General features: G+C 42.6%; 1 protein-coding gene across 2 annotated transcripts in view; it reads left to right on the top strand.

Moving 5' to 3' along the window:
• Positions 1-1,214: 1,214 nt before the first annotated feature.
• The window catches only part of Arpc2 (actin related protein 2/3 complex subunit 2), a 37,396-nt gene continuing 23,965 nt past the window's right edge, over positions 1,215-14,645 (top strand). The window contains exons 1-4 of one of the 2 annotated variants that reach the window (XM_004641344.3): positions 1,215-1,366; positions 1,579-1,660; positions 10,638-10,672; positions 13,466-13,578. In XM_004641344.3, the coding sequence (XP_004641401.1) occupies positions 1,587-1,660; positions 10,638-10,672; positions 13,466-13,578 (222 nt within the window). In that variant the 5' untranslated portion in view covers positions 1,215-1,366; positions 1,579-1,586. Of the gene's footprint in view, positions 1,379-1,578; positions 1,661-10,637; positions 10,673-13,465; positions 13,579-14,645 lie in introns of both variants that reach the window. The other variant, XM_023701403.1, reaches the window with a different exon arrangement.

Raw genomic sequence — 14,645 nt, 5'->3', positions numbered from 1 at the left:
AGCCAGTCGAACATATGCCTTCTTCTCTCCATCAGGCCTGATTAGGGTATTGACCTTGGCAACATCGATGTCATAGAGCTTCTTTACAGCTTGTTTGATTTGGTGCTTATTGGCTTTGACATCCACAATGAACACGAGTGTGTTGTTGTCCTCAGTCTTCTTCATGGCTGACTCTGTGGTCAGGGGGAACTTGATGATGGCATAGTGGTCAAACTTGTTTCTCCTGGGGGCGCTCTTCCGAGGGTATTTGGGCTGCCTCCGGAGCCGCAGCGTCTTGGGACGGCGGAATGTGGGCGACATTCGTATCTTCTTTTTGTGGCTGTGGATGCCTTTCAGCACGGCCTTTTTGGCCTTCAAAGCTTTTGCTTTGGCTTCAGCTTTGGGAGGGGCAGGGGCTTCCTTCTTTGCCTTCGGCGCCATCTTGGTAAAAAACTAACTTTTTTAAAAAGTCTGTTTTACAAGGATATCTGGGTATCGGTGGCAGACCTGGAGTTTTTCAGTTTTTGCATGCCCTTCCAACACCAAACAAAAAATAAATTATTTCATGGCATACAGAAGGGACACAACTAAGTTAAAGTTGCCCTAGAAAAAGGAAAATGGAAAAGCACAAGGATAGTTGAAGATCCACAAAGATGAGTTTAGATTCTCCTGGCAGGAGCACCGGAGGCAGCTCCCCAGGCACAGAAATGGGATGAGACAGGAATCCAAGTAGGCGCAACTAGGTTGCCTAGTAACCTAGGTGACCACTGATTGGTGTCCTTCATTTTCCTTTAACAATAATTCTATAACTAAACATTTGCTTTATTTACCAAACTATAAGCACTAGGAGGGCAGGTCCTTGTCTATTTCACTCAGCACAGAGCAAGAACCCATTAAATATTTGCTGGCAAAAAGAATACACGGGGGTGCCCTGAGTTTGGCAAGAGGAAGAGGCATCCACAAACTGGAAACAAAGAATCCCACTGAGAGATTAGGACAAGCTCGGAAGTGGTATGTGAAATGACAAGACCGGAAGGGTGGAGTTGGGACTACGGGACAGCCGGAGGGAACAGCAGTGGCAAACCTGGGGAATGACAGGTCCCAGGAAGACTGAACTTCTAGAGGTTGGTTGAGAGGCGGGGCGGTTGAATCACGCATGCGTAAACTCAGCCTCCGTTTCCCCACCACCACCGCCTGCGTGCGCGTGCTCGTGAGGTCGGAGCGGAAATAGCGCCGCGGAGCCGCGCGTCCGGGAGACGAGCGGAAGTGGGTGTGAGGCCGGAAGTGGCCGGCTAGAGCCGGGGGCTGGGCGGGGACCAGGCTTGTCGGTGAGGCGGCAGTGGCGGCGGCGGCGGCTCGGCAGGAGGGTTCAGGCTTCGGGGGCCAGGTCGGTCAGGTGGTGGGTGTCTTCACAGTCAGTGCGTGCGCGGGCGAGCGCGCGTCTTCCCCTTCTCCCCACCCCGTTCCCTCTTCCCTTCTTCCCTAAACCTCCTACCCCACCCAGGCCCCTCCTCAGGGGGCAGCGGGCCGCTCCCTCCGTCCTTCCCTCCTCTGCCTACCCTCACCCGTCCTTGTTTCTCCTTCCCCTGCCCGGGGCAGCCGCCGCCATGATCCTGTTGGAGGTGAACAACCGCATCATCGAGGAGACGCTCGCGCTCAAGTTCGAGAACGCGGCTGCTGGGTGAGCGCGCGCCCGGGCTGGGGGCGGCGGGGGAGGCAGAGTTGGCCCTAGCCAGTCCCGGGTGTGACCCACCCCCTCCCCGGGGGAGAGAGATGAGGGGCCCGAGAAGTGTTAGGGACTCCTGTGGCGGGGTAGACGTGGGAGGTAGTTGTAGGGTGAGGGGCAGAGATGCGTGGGGAGAGGCTCCGAGACGGATACGGAAGCAGCGAGGGGACAGGAGCGTGCGTGCGAGAGGACCGGAGACCTGTGCGACGTGGGGGCAGCCGGGGCCGGAACTCGCGCTGAGGAAGCCCCTCACCTTCTGGGCCGACAGGGGGACCACTCCCCTCTGTATTCCCCGGCTCCGTTCCGAGCTCTTCTAGATAGGGTCGGAAGGACTTTTCAGGAATTCCCCGGATTGCCGGTAGGAAGAAGACAGCCTCAGATCACCCCTGACATTCTTGTTTCCCACCCCCACCTCTTCTAGAAGGAACAGGAGGCAAGACTGAAAGCACACCCAGTCTTCAAGACAAAAAAGCAATCTCTAGCTTCCTTTCCCTGAACCCTACTGCCAGAAACACTGGCCATCTTGTTAGATATATTTCTCAAGCAAAGCTAATAAACCCTCCATCCACACCCTTCCTTATCTCTTTTCAGTGACTCTATAGCTCCTCCACCCTTTAGCCTTCATCTGGATGCTTTATTTTAGATTTTTATACAAACGTCTAGTCTGTGATGGGGGGGCGGAGATACCAGTAATTGAACTCAGGACCTCACACTTGCCAAGCAGGTGCTGCACCGCCCCGATCTACCCCGGCCCTGTGGTTTGTTTGGCTTTTTTTTTTTAATGAAAATTCCGGCCCAGTTGCATACTTTAGCCACCAGAATCTGTGAAGGTCCTAGATAATCTTTTTAAATCTTGGCCTTTTCGAAGATAGGCTTGGGACATATTCCGAAGCAACTTTCCTGTAAAATATGCAAAGACAGCCTTCTTTGCCAAAGCTGCTTTGCCTTTCTAATATATTTAAAACGAGCGAAACAATTGTGTTTTAACTTCTAATTTTTGGCGGCCTGTGGTTAGTCCCTTTGCCTCATTTCCCCATCTGTGAGGATGGAGCTTCACATCTTGGTTTCACAGTTAGGAAATAAGTGCAAACTGCTTCTAGTCAACTGGGAACTAGAAATGCTTGGAGGTCTACAGAAGGGAGGTTGGTAGGAGGGAAGTTCTGAATGGTCATAATGATTTGTGACTTGCAGGCATTCAAAAAACAGTGTTAACCCATCACTGGAGTTGCATGTTTTATGTCCTGTTTTGTATAGGGTCACAGATTTTTATCTGTAAGGTAGAGCCTTTTTCTTGAAGTACTGCATGCAGTGGACAGAACTCTTTCCTGCCAGGACTGCAGTGCTTATATTTTAGTCTGACTTCTTGTCTTAGCCTCTCTTACCAATTTCTTTGCATTTTAATTATTCATGTGAAATGTCCCAGAGTCTTATTTTGGGTGATTGCTCTGTACTTTTTATTTTGGGTGATTGCTCTGTACCTTTTTTTTTTTTTTTTTTTTTTTTTGAGCAGTGTAGCACATAGGAGGAAGTTGAATTAACTTCTGCATTTTCACAACTGATGTTAATACATTCTCAAGCCCAGACTAGCAAAGAATGAGACCTTGGCTATAAGCTGATCTACAAGATAAATGGCTGTGTATTTTCAAGTAGAGGCATGCCTTTTTAACGTAGGAGTACTTTCTCATTTATTTGTGTTTTAATAACTTGTGATTCCAGAAATGTGGCACATTATTCAGAACTGTATTTAGTTCTGTATTTTTCTTTATAAAACTTTAAAAGAGCAGATAGCTCGGTAGGGAAATACCTGCCTGTGATACTGGCGCTCAGGCAGCTAAGACAGGAGAAGTGCTGGTTTTAAAGACAGCCTGGTCTATCTAACAAGACCTTGTTTCAACAAAAACAAAAACAAACGAAAAAAAAAAACTACTAACCGTTTCAGGGAGATTAAAGTAGAACCTCAAGTTTTAGAAGGCTTAAACTAGAATTTTCAGGACATTTTTTGCAAGATACTCTTGTGGGTTGAATTTGTTCTTACCCATCTCCCCTGTGAAATGTGACTTAATAAATGGGCTCAAAACATAATGTTGCACATAATAATAATTACTATTATTATTATATTTTGTCTTTTTGAGACAGGGTCTTGCAATGCAATTCAGGCTGGCCTTTTGTAACCTAGGCTGGTGGAACTCCCAAGGATCCTCCTGCCTCAGCCTCCTGAGTGCTGGGATTATAGGCTTGTGCCACCACACCCGCTGCAATTTATTTTGGAAAATCTTTCAAAAGAGACCGTGATATGGGGCCTAGTAAGAAGGGCTTTCCTGGGGTTGCAGTAATCCACCCAGCAGAAGTGTGATTCTGAGTTTAAGTGTTGCATTTCTGGGCATGGTACCACTAAGTTAAGGCAGCAGTGAAGTAGTTAAGTTTTGTTTATCAAGGCACATGCCTACACCAGAACTGCAGCAAGGATAACTGGTGTGAGCATCATAAACATCTGTGGGATTCTGCTGTGTTCAGCACCAGACAGCAGTAGAAAAAGGCCTGAGAGCCTGTTAGCAAAGTTAGGGAGGAGTTAAAAGAATTGCTGTGGTCGGGTGGAGATCAGACTGGAAAGGAAGGGAGTAGCTTGCAGGAGAAACCCTGGAGGTTTGAAAGGCTTTGACAATATGAGAGCCTGCTAGGAGAGGTCAGCTCCTCCCTGCTTTTTGCTCTTCTCAGAATAAACTGATTGGAGAAATTATAGTTCAGAGCAGCCTTTCCCAGAGTGCGTCTTCCACCGGCTACAGAGTGGCTAGTTAAATAAAAATTAAAGTGTAGTAAAATTAAAATTGAGTTGTCACACTAGTCTCACTTCTAGTGCTCCATTGCCACATGTGGTTCTTAGCTGCTGTGCTTGGATAATACAGATATAGAGTATTTCCATTATTACAGAACGCTCTGCTGAAAATGAAAGCATGAGATAGTCTCATTTTCTTTCTTTTTTTGAGGTGCTAAGGATGGAATCAGAGCCTTGGACATGCTAGGCAAGCACTTTACCACTCTGCTACATCCCAGCCCTCAGGAAATAATCTTGAAAGTAATTTGTGCTATATACTTAAGAATACATTTGCAAGGGTGGGGGAGGTAGCTCAGCTCCACAAGTGCCTGCCTGGCAAGTGCAAGGTCCTGAGTTTGATTCCCAGTACAAAAAAGAAAAGTTACTTAAAAAAATATGGTTGCATTAATTTTCCTTTTGAGGTTGATTTTTGTTTTAATGATGTCTCTCACATCAGCATGCTGGATTTTTGCCTATGACATCTTATTGAAAGTTTAAGCTTTTCTGAGTAAAGCTTTTTCCTACTGCACTCTTGAGAAGTGGCTTATTGTAGCCATCCAAAAGGGATAACTATTAGTAAATTGTCTTCCCAACAGCCTTCAAAGAGAGTGTAACTGATTAAAAAGCTATAACACTGAATATAACATGTACAGGACTTACCAGTAACACTGCCTTTTCCTTCAGGAATTCTTATGCAAACCCTCAAAGCAAAAGTAATGTGAAAATTAATTGAATTTTTTTGTTTTTTTTAACATATACACACCAAGAACCTTTTCAGCTTTGGAAGGAAAGCCTATCAACTTAGCTGGAGTCTGGAGTCCACAACTGAGGAAATGTTGTCAGGTGCAAATTGCTGTTAATTTTAAATGCCTGCTGGCTCCTCGCCACCGCCTGTGCATATTATGAGGAGCTGTAGTTATGTGAGGGGGAGTGAGCTCAGTAAATAAGCAGTGCCATTTGGGGTGGGCGAGAACTGTGGGAGGAGAAATTTGAAAAAGAAATAAACTAAATCTTGCTGATACCTTGTTCTCGTCCCCAAATATGTTGCATATGTCCTCAGAGAGACAGACTGGCTTGCAGTGATTCAGAACTAGGACATTGGTTAAGCATTGAGAAGTAGAATATAGTGGCTGACTTGCTAAGATCCAGTTGGTCTTTTTTTTTTTTTTTTTCAGAACCGGGGATTGAACTCAGGCCCTTGAGCTTGCCAGGGAAGTGCTTATTCTACTGAGCCATCTCCCTGGCCCCAAGTTGGTCTTTTTTACAGGGTGTTTTAGTTATACATTGCTGCCTGTCTTGGGACCTCTTTGGAAATGAAGCCCCAGACCCACAATAGATTAAACTGATGTTAGTGGAGCTCAGTCTATTAATTTCAGTGTTTTGCGTTCCAAAGAAGCTTATTAATTTTTTGACAGTGTGAGGCAGCTTTTAGACCTTTTTGTTCTCCATATTTTGAGATATGGCTGAGCAGAAAGACAGACTCCTCTTAGCCAATATGATCTACTTTGTAGGCTTTGCTCAGAAAGAATGATGGGAGCCTTACAGAAGATTTTAAGAGTGAAAACCTTTAGAGTGGGGGCTGGAGAGATGGCTCAGTGGTCTAAAGCACCTACTTAGAACAAGCTTGGCAAAGCACAGGGACCACGGTTTGATCCCCCCAGCACCACATGCCAGCCAGCCCCACCCCCAGGTGGGCTGAGCTAGCCACACACACAATAAATAAATGTAAAAAGAAAAAAAAAAAGAAAATACATTAAAAAAAAAAAAACCTTTAGAGTGAACAGAACTCTTAATTCCTCTAATTCAGAATGTAACAAAATGAATAACTAGAAGAGGGACACACATCCCGCAGTAGGGAGTTGGATCCTAGCGTATATTCAGGACAAACTCCAAAATTAGTTTAAAGAAAAAAGAAAAGGTTAGATAATACAGTTGCTGGAAGTCTTATTGACTGCTTGGTATTCCAGAAGCCTCCTTAGAAAAACTTTTTTTTCTAAGGGAATTTAACAATAGTCCTGAAATCCCATCTGAATGAATTGAATATGTTGCATTATCTTGAGATGTCTAACCTGTAACCTTGAGGAACAACCCTGACTTTTTCTACGATCCTAGGCATTACAGTAATCTGATGCTGGGGCTGGTGAGATGGCTCAGTGGTCTAAAGCACCTACTTAGAACAAGCTTAGCAAAGCACAGGGACCACGGTTCAATCCCCCAGCATGCCAGTCAGCTCCGCCCCTTGGTGGGCTGAGCTGGCCACACACACACACACACACACACACACACAAAGAAAAGTAGCCTAAAAAAAACCAAAAAACAAAAAAAGCCAAAAAACAATAATCTGATGCTGACAAGAGTCCTATTTCTTCTTGTACCACAACTAATTTTAAAAGCTACTACAATTTGCAAATCTGTCCCATTCACAATTTCAAAATCTGGTCTCCTCTAACTCCGTTAAAGAACAGAAAAATTAATTTCTTGGTCATTGTCTGTAAACCAGGCACAGTGCTACATGCTTAATCATGATTTCATTTGATTTCAAAATGAACCTGTGTGACAAATAGATCTTATTGACAAGTGAGAAAACATTGGGGACCATAGAGATTACTGGGGAGGGTGTTAACATTAAAGCTACCATGTGTCAAGGACATTGCTAGGCTTCTGTCACTGTGATTGCAGCCTCTTTTATCACATAGTACAAACAAAACACAACCATATTTTCGTATTTGTCACTTTTGGTTGCATGGTCCAGCCTAAAGATCATGTCATGACTGCTTTGTGTGTGTGTGTGTGTGTGTGTGTGTCCGTCCGTCCGTCCGTCCATCCATCCATCCATCTATCTGTCCGTCCATCCGTGTCTGTGCCTGTGTGTGTCATTATCTCAATATATGTGTAATTTAGTCATGATATACTGCTTGGAAAACTTTGCTTTATGTACATCATATCAGGCTTCATGACAGCCTTGTGGAGTGTGTGTTTTATTCCCATTTTACAGAGTGGAATGTGAAGCTCCACCACAGTTGAGTAACACACATCACTCTGGGTCTATTTATTTGTTTTCACCCTGGGTCTTTAAACTCTGAAAGATTTGCTTTTACTGTAATTATACTCCCTAGAACTGAAATTCTAACAAATTGTAGAAGAGTAAATAAGTTGATCTGTTTGGCCTATTAAATGTAGTATTTTCCCTCTGGAACAGTCTTGCCATGATTTAAAACCTCGGAAGTACAATAACACCTAGTTTACCAGAACTGACATATTGAGAGATAATCCTAGTAATGTTATTTCACACTTCACAGTATCCCTGTTGGAGTATAAAGTTCTCTAACTCCCAGAGGACTTCTCATAGTTTGCTTTGGCCTAATGCTCTCCTTAGCAGCCTTTCTCCTCTGAATCTTTTGTGCAGCCATGACTAGTAATCTAAAATATTACTGACAGTATTTTTGACAGATATTCATAAGTTAGGCAGTAAGCCACATAGAATCAATCTCAGTGACTTTTCCTGGTGAAGATCTCTGCTCAGGCTACTTTATGCCTCAAAGTTGAAAGTTTGGAATCAGATGTTTATATCTTGGAACCCTAAGGTTCTTTATTTGTAGTTGATTTTTCTCAGATGTGATAAAGTGAGAGAGTGAGAAACTCAGCTCTTCCTTAACTGAATTAAGCCTAAAAGTTAAAGGAAAAAAAAAATGTAGCTACCTGGGAAGTGGTGCGATGTAGACTTTTATTTTTATTTTTATTTTTTTATTTTTTTGGCAGAACCGGGCATTGAACTCAGGCATAAGTGCTTATTCTACTGAGCCATCTCCCTGGCCCCATTGTAGACTTTTATAAACTGACTTCACAGCTAGCCTTGCCTTGGTCATCCTTAGTATTTCATGCAAACAGGCCATACATTACTAGAAACAAGAGTTTTCTAGAGGTGTGGAATGGTTGTTGGCCTTTGTTTGTTTATTTATTTATTGTCTTTGAGACAGGGTCTCAGTATGCAGCTCAGGATAGCCTTGAGCTCACTTGTAGCTCATGCTGTTCTCGAACTTGGAATGCTCCTCTTGCCGTGGCCTACCCTGAGTGCTGGAATTATATGTGTATACCACCACACCTGGCTTGTTGACCTTTATTTCCTTGGTTTTCTGGCTATAGTTCCCAGAAGCAATTTTTTTTTTTTTTTTTTGCGGAACCAGGGATTGAACTCAGGCCCTTGCACTTGCCAGGGAAGCACTTATTCCACTGAGCCATCTCCCCAGCCCCTTCAGAAGCAATTTAAAATTTCATCTAGGTCTACGTATTTGTTGTGTCTGATTTCCCCATAAGACCACTTGATAGTTCCATTTGTAGAAATAGACACCCAGCATGCACTTTGTAAGTCACATATGGATGACTTTGGGGCTGGCCAAAATTGCTCAGTGGATTAAAGCACCTGCAAGCAGATGCAGGGGCCAGAGTTCAATCCCCAGGCCTGTCATGCTGCCCCCACCGCCGCCCCCACCTCCAGGACGCACTGAGACAGCAATTGAGACTGGGTGTGGTAGCACATGCCTGTAATCCCAGCTCTTGGGAGGCTGTAAACAGGTGGATCACTACGAGTCCGATCTTGTAGTGAGACCCTGAAACCCTGTATACCCTTCCCTAAAATACAGTAGAGAGAGAAAAAAAAAAAAAAAAAAAAGACAGATGACTTCGAAGGAGTGAGTAGAACTTTGTGATTCATATAGGTCATTTTGTTTTGTTTTCTAGTAGAACTAACGTATGCTTAGGAGAGACTAGTTTCCTTGAAGGATATTGCTTTGCTTCTGCATCAGCTTTTTAACAGTCATAAACATATTAATGTTCCATTATTTCCAAGCAACCCTGCTCACAGTTGAAGCAGCAGAGAGAACATACTCGTAAAAGATAGGTAGTTAGGACTTGAGCAAGTTGGATAGAAATAAATGTGGAAATGTGTACCTCTTGTCTGCTAGCCCATAAAACAAAGTAGGATCATTTGAGTTATATGTAGCTAGCTGCTAAAGTAATAAAGTGTTCATTTGTTTACTGCCCTTGGCCTTGAAAAGGAGAAAAGAGAGGTAGGTAAAGTGGCTTTTCATTGGGAGTTTAATTGACCATCATTATTTATAGCATAGGACTTCTGTCATGCTTTCTAGGTACTAACTCAGCAGCAACCAGGCATGGTGGTGCATGCCTATAATCCCAGCATTTGGGAGGCTGAGGCAGGAGGATCACTGCAAGTTCAAGGCAGCCTGAACTTAAGAACCTCCAAAAAAGAAGTGCATGCACCAGGTTAAGCCAGTAATTGCCTAGAAAATATCAGGCATCATTGCTTCCCAGAAGTTCTGTCAGGTCTATTTTCTTGTTTTATTTATAGCAGTTTTATGAGGTTTATAGGATCATCAGAATTGTCCCATTTTATGGATAAAAAGATGAGAAAAATGAAGGTATAAGGTTGTTAAATTTCTCTTGAAACATAAGCCTATTGAGAAGGCTAAAATTAAAAAACAAGTGTCCTGAACATTGTCAGTGATTTTACAGTGTTATTTTCTGCTACACTGTCTCTGTAAGTACTGAGCTGGGATTTCAAAATAAAACTAAGGTAGAGCCAAAGAAGCTTCTTGGAGGAAGAGTAAGTGCTTTAGAAGTGTAAGGAACAGCGAAAGCTGTGTAGGAAAGACCTGGAGATAGTCTTTGAAATAGAACAGAACTTGCTGCTTCGTTTATAGCCCAAAGTATCCTTTCACTTAGGCAAATTAAAAACACTCTACATTATACCTGGGCGTTTTCCTTTGGCTAATGTGTTATTTTCATCTCTACTGTCCTGCAAAGGATTCATTGACAAAAGAGAATGTTTTGTGATTCGCATATACTGTATTCTCTGGGAATTCAGAATTGAAAGTGAGCAGTGACCATGGCATGAAATTTATCAGAAGGTGAAAATCAAAAGTCTTGAGTATTTCTCTTTGAGCAAATCCAAAGGTTCAGGCATATGAAAAAATGAATTGTGTATTCTCTTCAGCAGTGAGCCTAGGGTTTATGGAAAATAGGTTGTCTTAAATAAAGCAGTCCCTTGAGGACAAGCAGCAATACAGTTTTCTTAACTAAGGACCTTTTTTGTTTGTTTCACAGAAACAAACCGGAAGCAGTAGAAGTGACATTTGCAGGTAAGTGTCTTTATCTCAGTCCTATTCAGAGAAGCTATAGCAAACAAAATCCAAAATAAAACTTTGTTTTTAGTTTATTAGTACATGTAGGTAACACATGTTTACATGCTTTGTGTGATGTACATGTATGTAACATATCTTGTTTCCTTTTGGAAAATGCTTTTGATTAAGTCTGTTGAGGTCTTAGATGACCATTTCGTGTATTCATTCCATTGACACCTGGCTTTGAGTTTGTTCAAGTGTGTAACTTCTGGGGAATTTTTTTGTTGTACAAAGTAAGGTCTTTTAGGGGTCGGGGAAACAGCTCAGTAGAAGGGCCTGAGTTCAATCCCCAATTACGCCAAAAAAAAAAGAACAAAGTAAGGTCTTTTTACTGTGGAAATACTGTAGTATTGTCCAGTGGCCATCATCTTATTGTAGTAGGAAAACATGAACATGCTATAGCCCTGTTCAAGTCAGAGAGGTTAGGTCCACCCCTAGCCCAGGCCCGGGGAGTGTGTGGGAGAGCTTTCAGCTACCTTGCACCAGCAGGACCTCTCCGGTTGAAGCCCAGGTGCAGTGCTGGTGAGACCCTCTTCCACCCCCTTAGGATCCCCACCACCACTCCGCAGTCACCCCCATTCCCACCCAGTGAGTGAAAACTTCTGCTGCGTTCTCAGGACCCCCAGATCCAGCCCTAGCCCAGGCCCAGTGAGTGTGTGGCAGAACTTCCTCTCCCCCATACTCCACCTTGTCCCCTTCAGACTCAGCTCAGGCCTGACATACAGGCCTGGGGTGAAACTTTGCAGCTGTAGTCCTTGCAGAGAGAGTAGGGGACAGAACCACCCAGCTAGTCCAGGAGCAGAACATCTTGCCATAGGGGCACAACAGGTTCACTCCCAAGGGCGGCAATAGGAAGGAGCTGAGCACAGCAACAAGACCCAAGCCAGGCACAGCTGGATAAATTCAAACTTTGTAGATCTGCATGTGAATTTTAGTAGGTGCTAAGGTTATAACTACACCAAAGCTCTACAACAAAGGTCAGAAGACAGTACTACACAAAATGACAATGAGAAGGAGCAAAATGCAATCTCAGACCCCAAGCCCACCTATAACAAGTGCAGAGGACACTAACACAGAACAAATTGGGAATCACACAGCTGAAATCAGTGAATCAGCAGCTTCTGAAATAAAGAAACAGCTGCAGAAAGGTATAAAGGAACTCAGATTGGAAATGACAAGTCAGAGAGGTTTTTTATATTATCTATTTCCTGTAAAGATTTGGGTATTGGTAAAACTCACGTATTATGTTGGATTATATAGCCACCCTTCATGAAATGCAACACCTTAAATGACCCTAGAAAACTTCTGCAGCTCTAAAGTACCATTTAACTATCCCTGTCCCCTCCTAAAAACTAGCAGTGTCACATTTCCTTTCCAGATCCCTATATGATGTCACTCAGCAACAAGCTTGAGAAAGTACATAGACTGAGTCAGTTAGCTGTGTCAGGACGGGAAGAAAAAGCCCCAAAGGGGAGAGGCATATAGGTTAGACAACACTTAAAAGATAATTATATGCAGGTGTGGAGATAGCTCAGTGGTCTAAGCGCCTGCCTAGGCAAGCGCAAGGACCCATGTTCGATCCCTGGTACCACATGCCAAGCCAGCCACCAAGCCCAGGCATGGTGGCGCATGCCTATAATCCCAGCACTGGGGAGGCTGAAACAGAAGGGTCACTGTGAGTCTGAGCTGCATAGTGAGACCCTGTACCAAATACATAAAATAATTTTTTTTTTTTTAAAGGTAACTATATGCAGCCAGCTGTGGTGGTGTGCTCTTGTAATCCCAGCATTCAGGAGGCTTACACAGAGGGAATCACCACAGGTTTTAGGCCAGCCTAGTCTATGTAGTGAATTAACGGCCAGCCTGACTATATAGCAAAACTCTTGTCTAAATAAATAAATGAATAACCGTATGCTGTGCACAGATCTTGTTTGGATCCTAATTCCAGTGAGATAATGTAGACAGAAATTTTGAGAGAATAGAGAGTATTTGAACAGTTGACTGAGTGTGTGATATTAAGGAATTGTTTTTAGAATTAGGCATGACAATAGTGTTGAGGTTATGTGTGCTAAAAACAATCTTCTTGAGCCAAACATGGTAGTACATGCCCATGACATACATGACTTTCTTTATTTCCTATGAATTAAATGGGTGAAGTCCTAGGGGTTGCTTCAAAATTAATCATTAGAGCCAGGCATGATCATGCATGCCTATAAACCCAGCACACGTGAGGCTAAGGCAGGAACATCACTGTAAGTTCAAGGCCATCCGAGACTGCATAGTAAGTTCAAAGCCAATCTGACCTGCATAGTGAAGCTCTATTGATTAAAGAAAACCTCTTTTATCAAAAAGACCCCCCCCCCAAAAAAAAAAAAAAACCACTGGGAAAGGGGTGTAAGTAAAACACTACTGGACACATGTTGGTAATTGTTGAAACCACATCATAAGTTTTTTATACTGTTTTTCCTACTTTCATGCATGTTTAAATGTATTGTAGTAAAAGTTTTTAAGGTTGATTCACTACTGTGCTATGGTTAAGGTAAAAACAGCTTTTAACAGCAGAAAAGACCAGAGAGATGGGTGCTGAGCAGTTTTACCCTATCGCTTTGATGGACTTCCCATATGGATTTGAAATAAATGTCATTTTACTTACATGCTTTCTTACCAGAGGTCTTTGTGGTCCACTCTAAGGTGGGTACTTAGATTATTCTCTGTTCCCAGGATAAGCAATCTTGTTTGCATTCCTCACAGATTTTGATGGGGTCCTCTATCATATTTCAAATCCTAATGGAGACAAAACAAAAGTGATGGTCAGTATTTCTCTGAAATTCTACAAGGAACTTCAGGCACATGGTGCTGATGAGGTAAGCACCATTTATTTTCATTGGGACTGCTTTCTTCCTCACCTTTTGTCGGCAGCTTGCCAGGCATTGAAAATTCATGGTGTAAATCTCTTCCACCCAAAGACACTGGCCATGTAGCACAGCCTGCTTATAAAACCAGAGGCCCTTGACCTCGTTGCTTATAGTAATGCAGAGAAATGTGCTTCCCAGAAAAGGCGTTAGCCCTTGGCTTGCTTGCTTTTTGGCTTGAATAAATAAAGATGTGTTTTAACTAAAGTTTAATAACTGTCAATATTTTAAAAGAAATTTGTCTTTTTCAAATTACATAGGCTACTAGAATATTTTTTATAAATAATAAAAAGAAATTTCATCTGTTTAAAAACAGAGCAAAGAATACTTTGTTGACCAGTACAAAAATAGTGGCTCTTATAAGAATGAGACAGGTTCCATTCTATTTTTGTATCATTGTGGAGGAAGGTATGTAACTTATGACTTGCTGAAACTTTATCTTAGTTTCTTTCTCAATGTGTAAGTTTAGGCATAAATAATTTCCTTTTAAGTTTTTTTAAGTTACTGCCCTTAGGAGTTGGCCTCTTTAAATATCTCTTCCTTCTAACTACCTTAGGGGAAAATGAAAACGAATGTCTGGGTCTTGTAAGGGGCCTTGTAAGATTCTTGAAGGCCATCTCTTTGCACTGGCTTCTTTGGATAGCTAAAGCAGCAGGTTTGGTTCCTGTTGAACTATATTTGCTCTGGAGAGGGCCATTTATGGAAAAACGAAAATGCTATTACACCAGTACGTGTACGTTGTGGTTGGGTCTCAAAGCAGGAAGTATGACTCAGTTCCTGAATCAGTTTTCAAATATCTTGGTTTTAACAAACTAAGCTCTCCTTAATCTGTTCAATGATGATACAGCCTTTATTTTTTTCTACAAAACATAGTAACTTTTGTACAGTTTTACAATTACATGATGAAAGTCTGTTGGTAAAGGAATATGAACAAAAGCTTGATAATATTTATTTCTAAAAACTAAAATTGATCAGAACAAAACACCAAAAGCCAGGTTCTTTTTTTTTTTTTTTTTTTT

This window comes from Octodon degus, unplaced genomic scaffold, assembly GCF_000260255.1.
Source record: "Octodon degus isolate 3935 unplaced genomic scaffold, OctDeg1.0 scaffold00135, whole genome shotgun sequence".
Classification (NCBI taxonomy): domain Eukaryota; kingdom Metazoa; phylum Chordata; class Mammalia; order Rodentia; family Octodontidae; genus Octodon; species Octodon degus.
The sequence above is the reverse complement of the archived record's forward strand: the minus strand, read 5'-3'. Positions and strand labels throughout refer to the sequence as shown.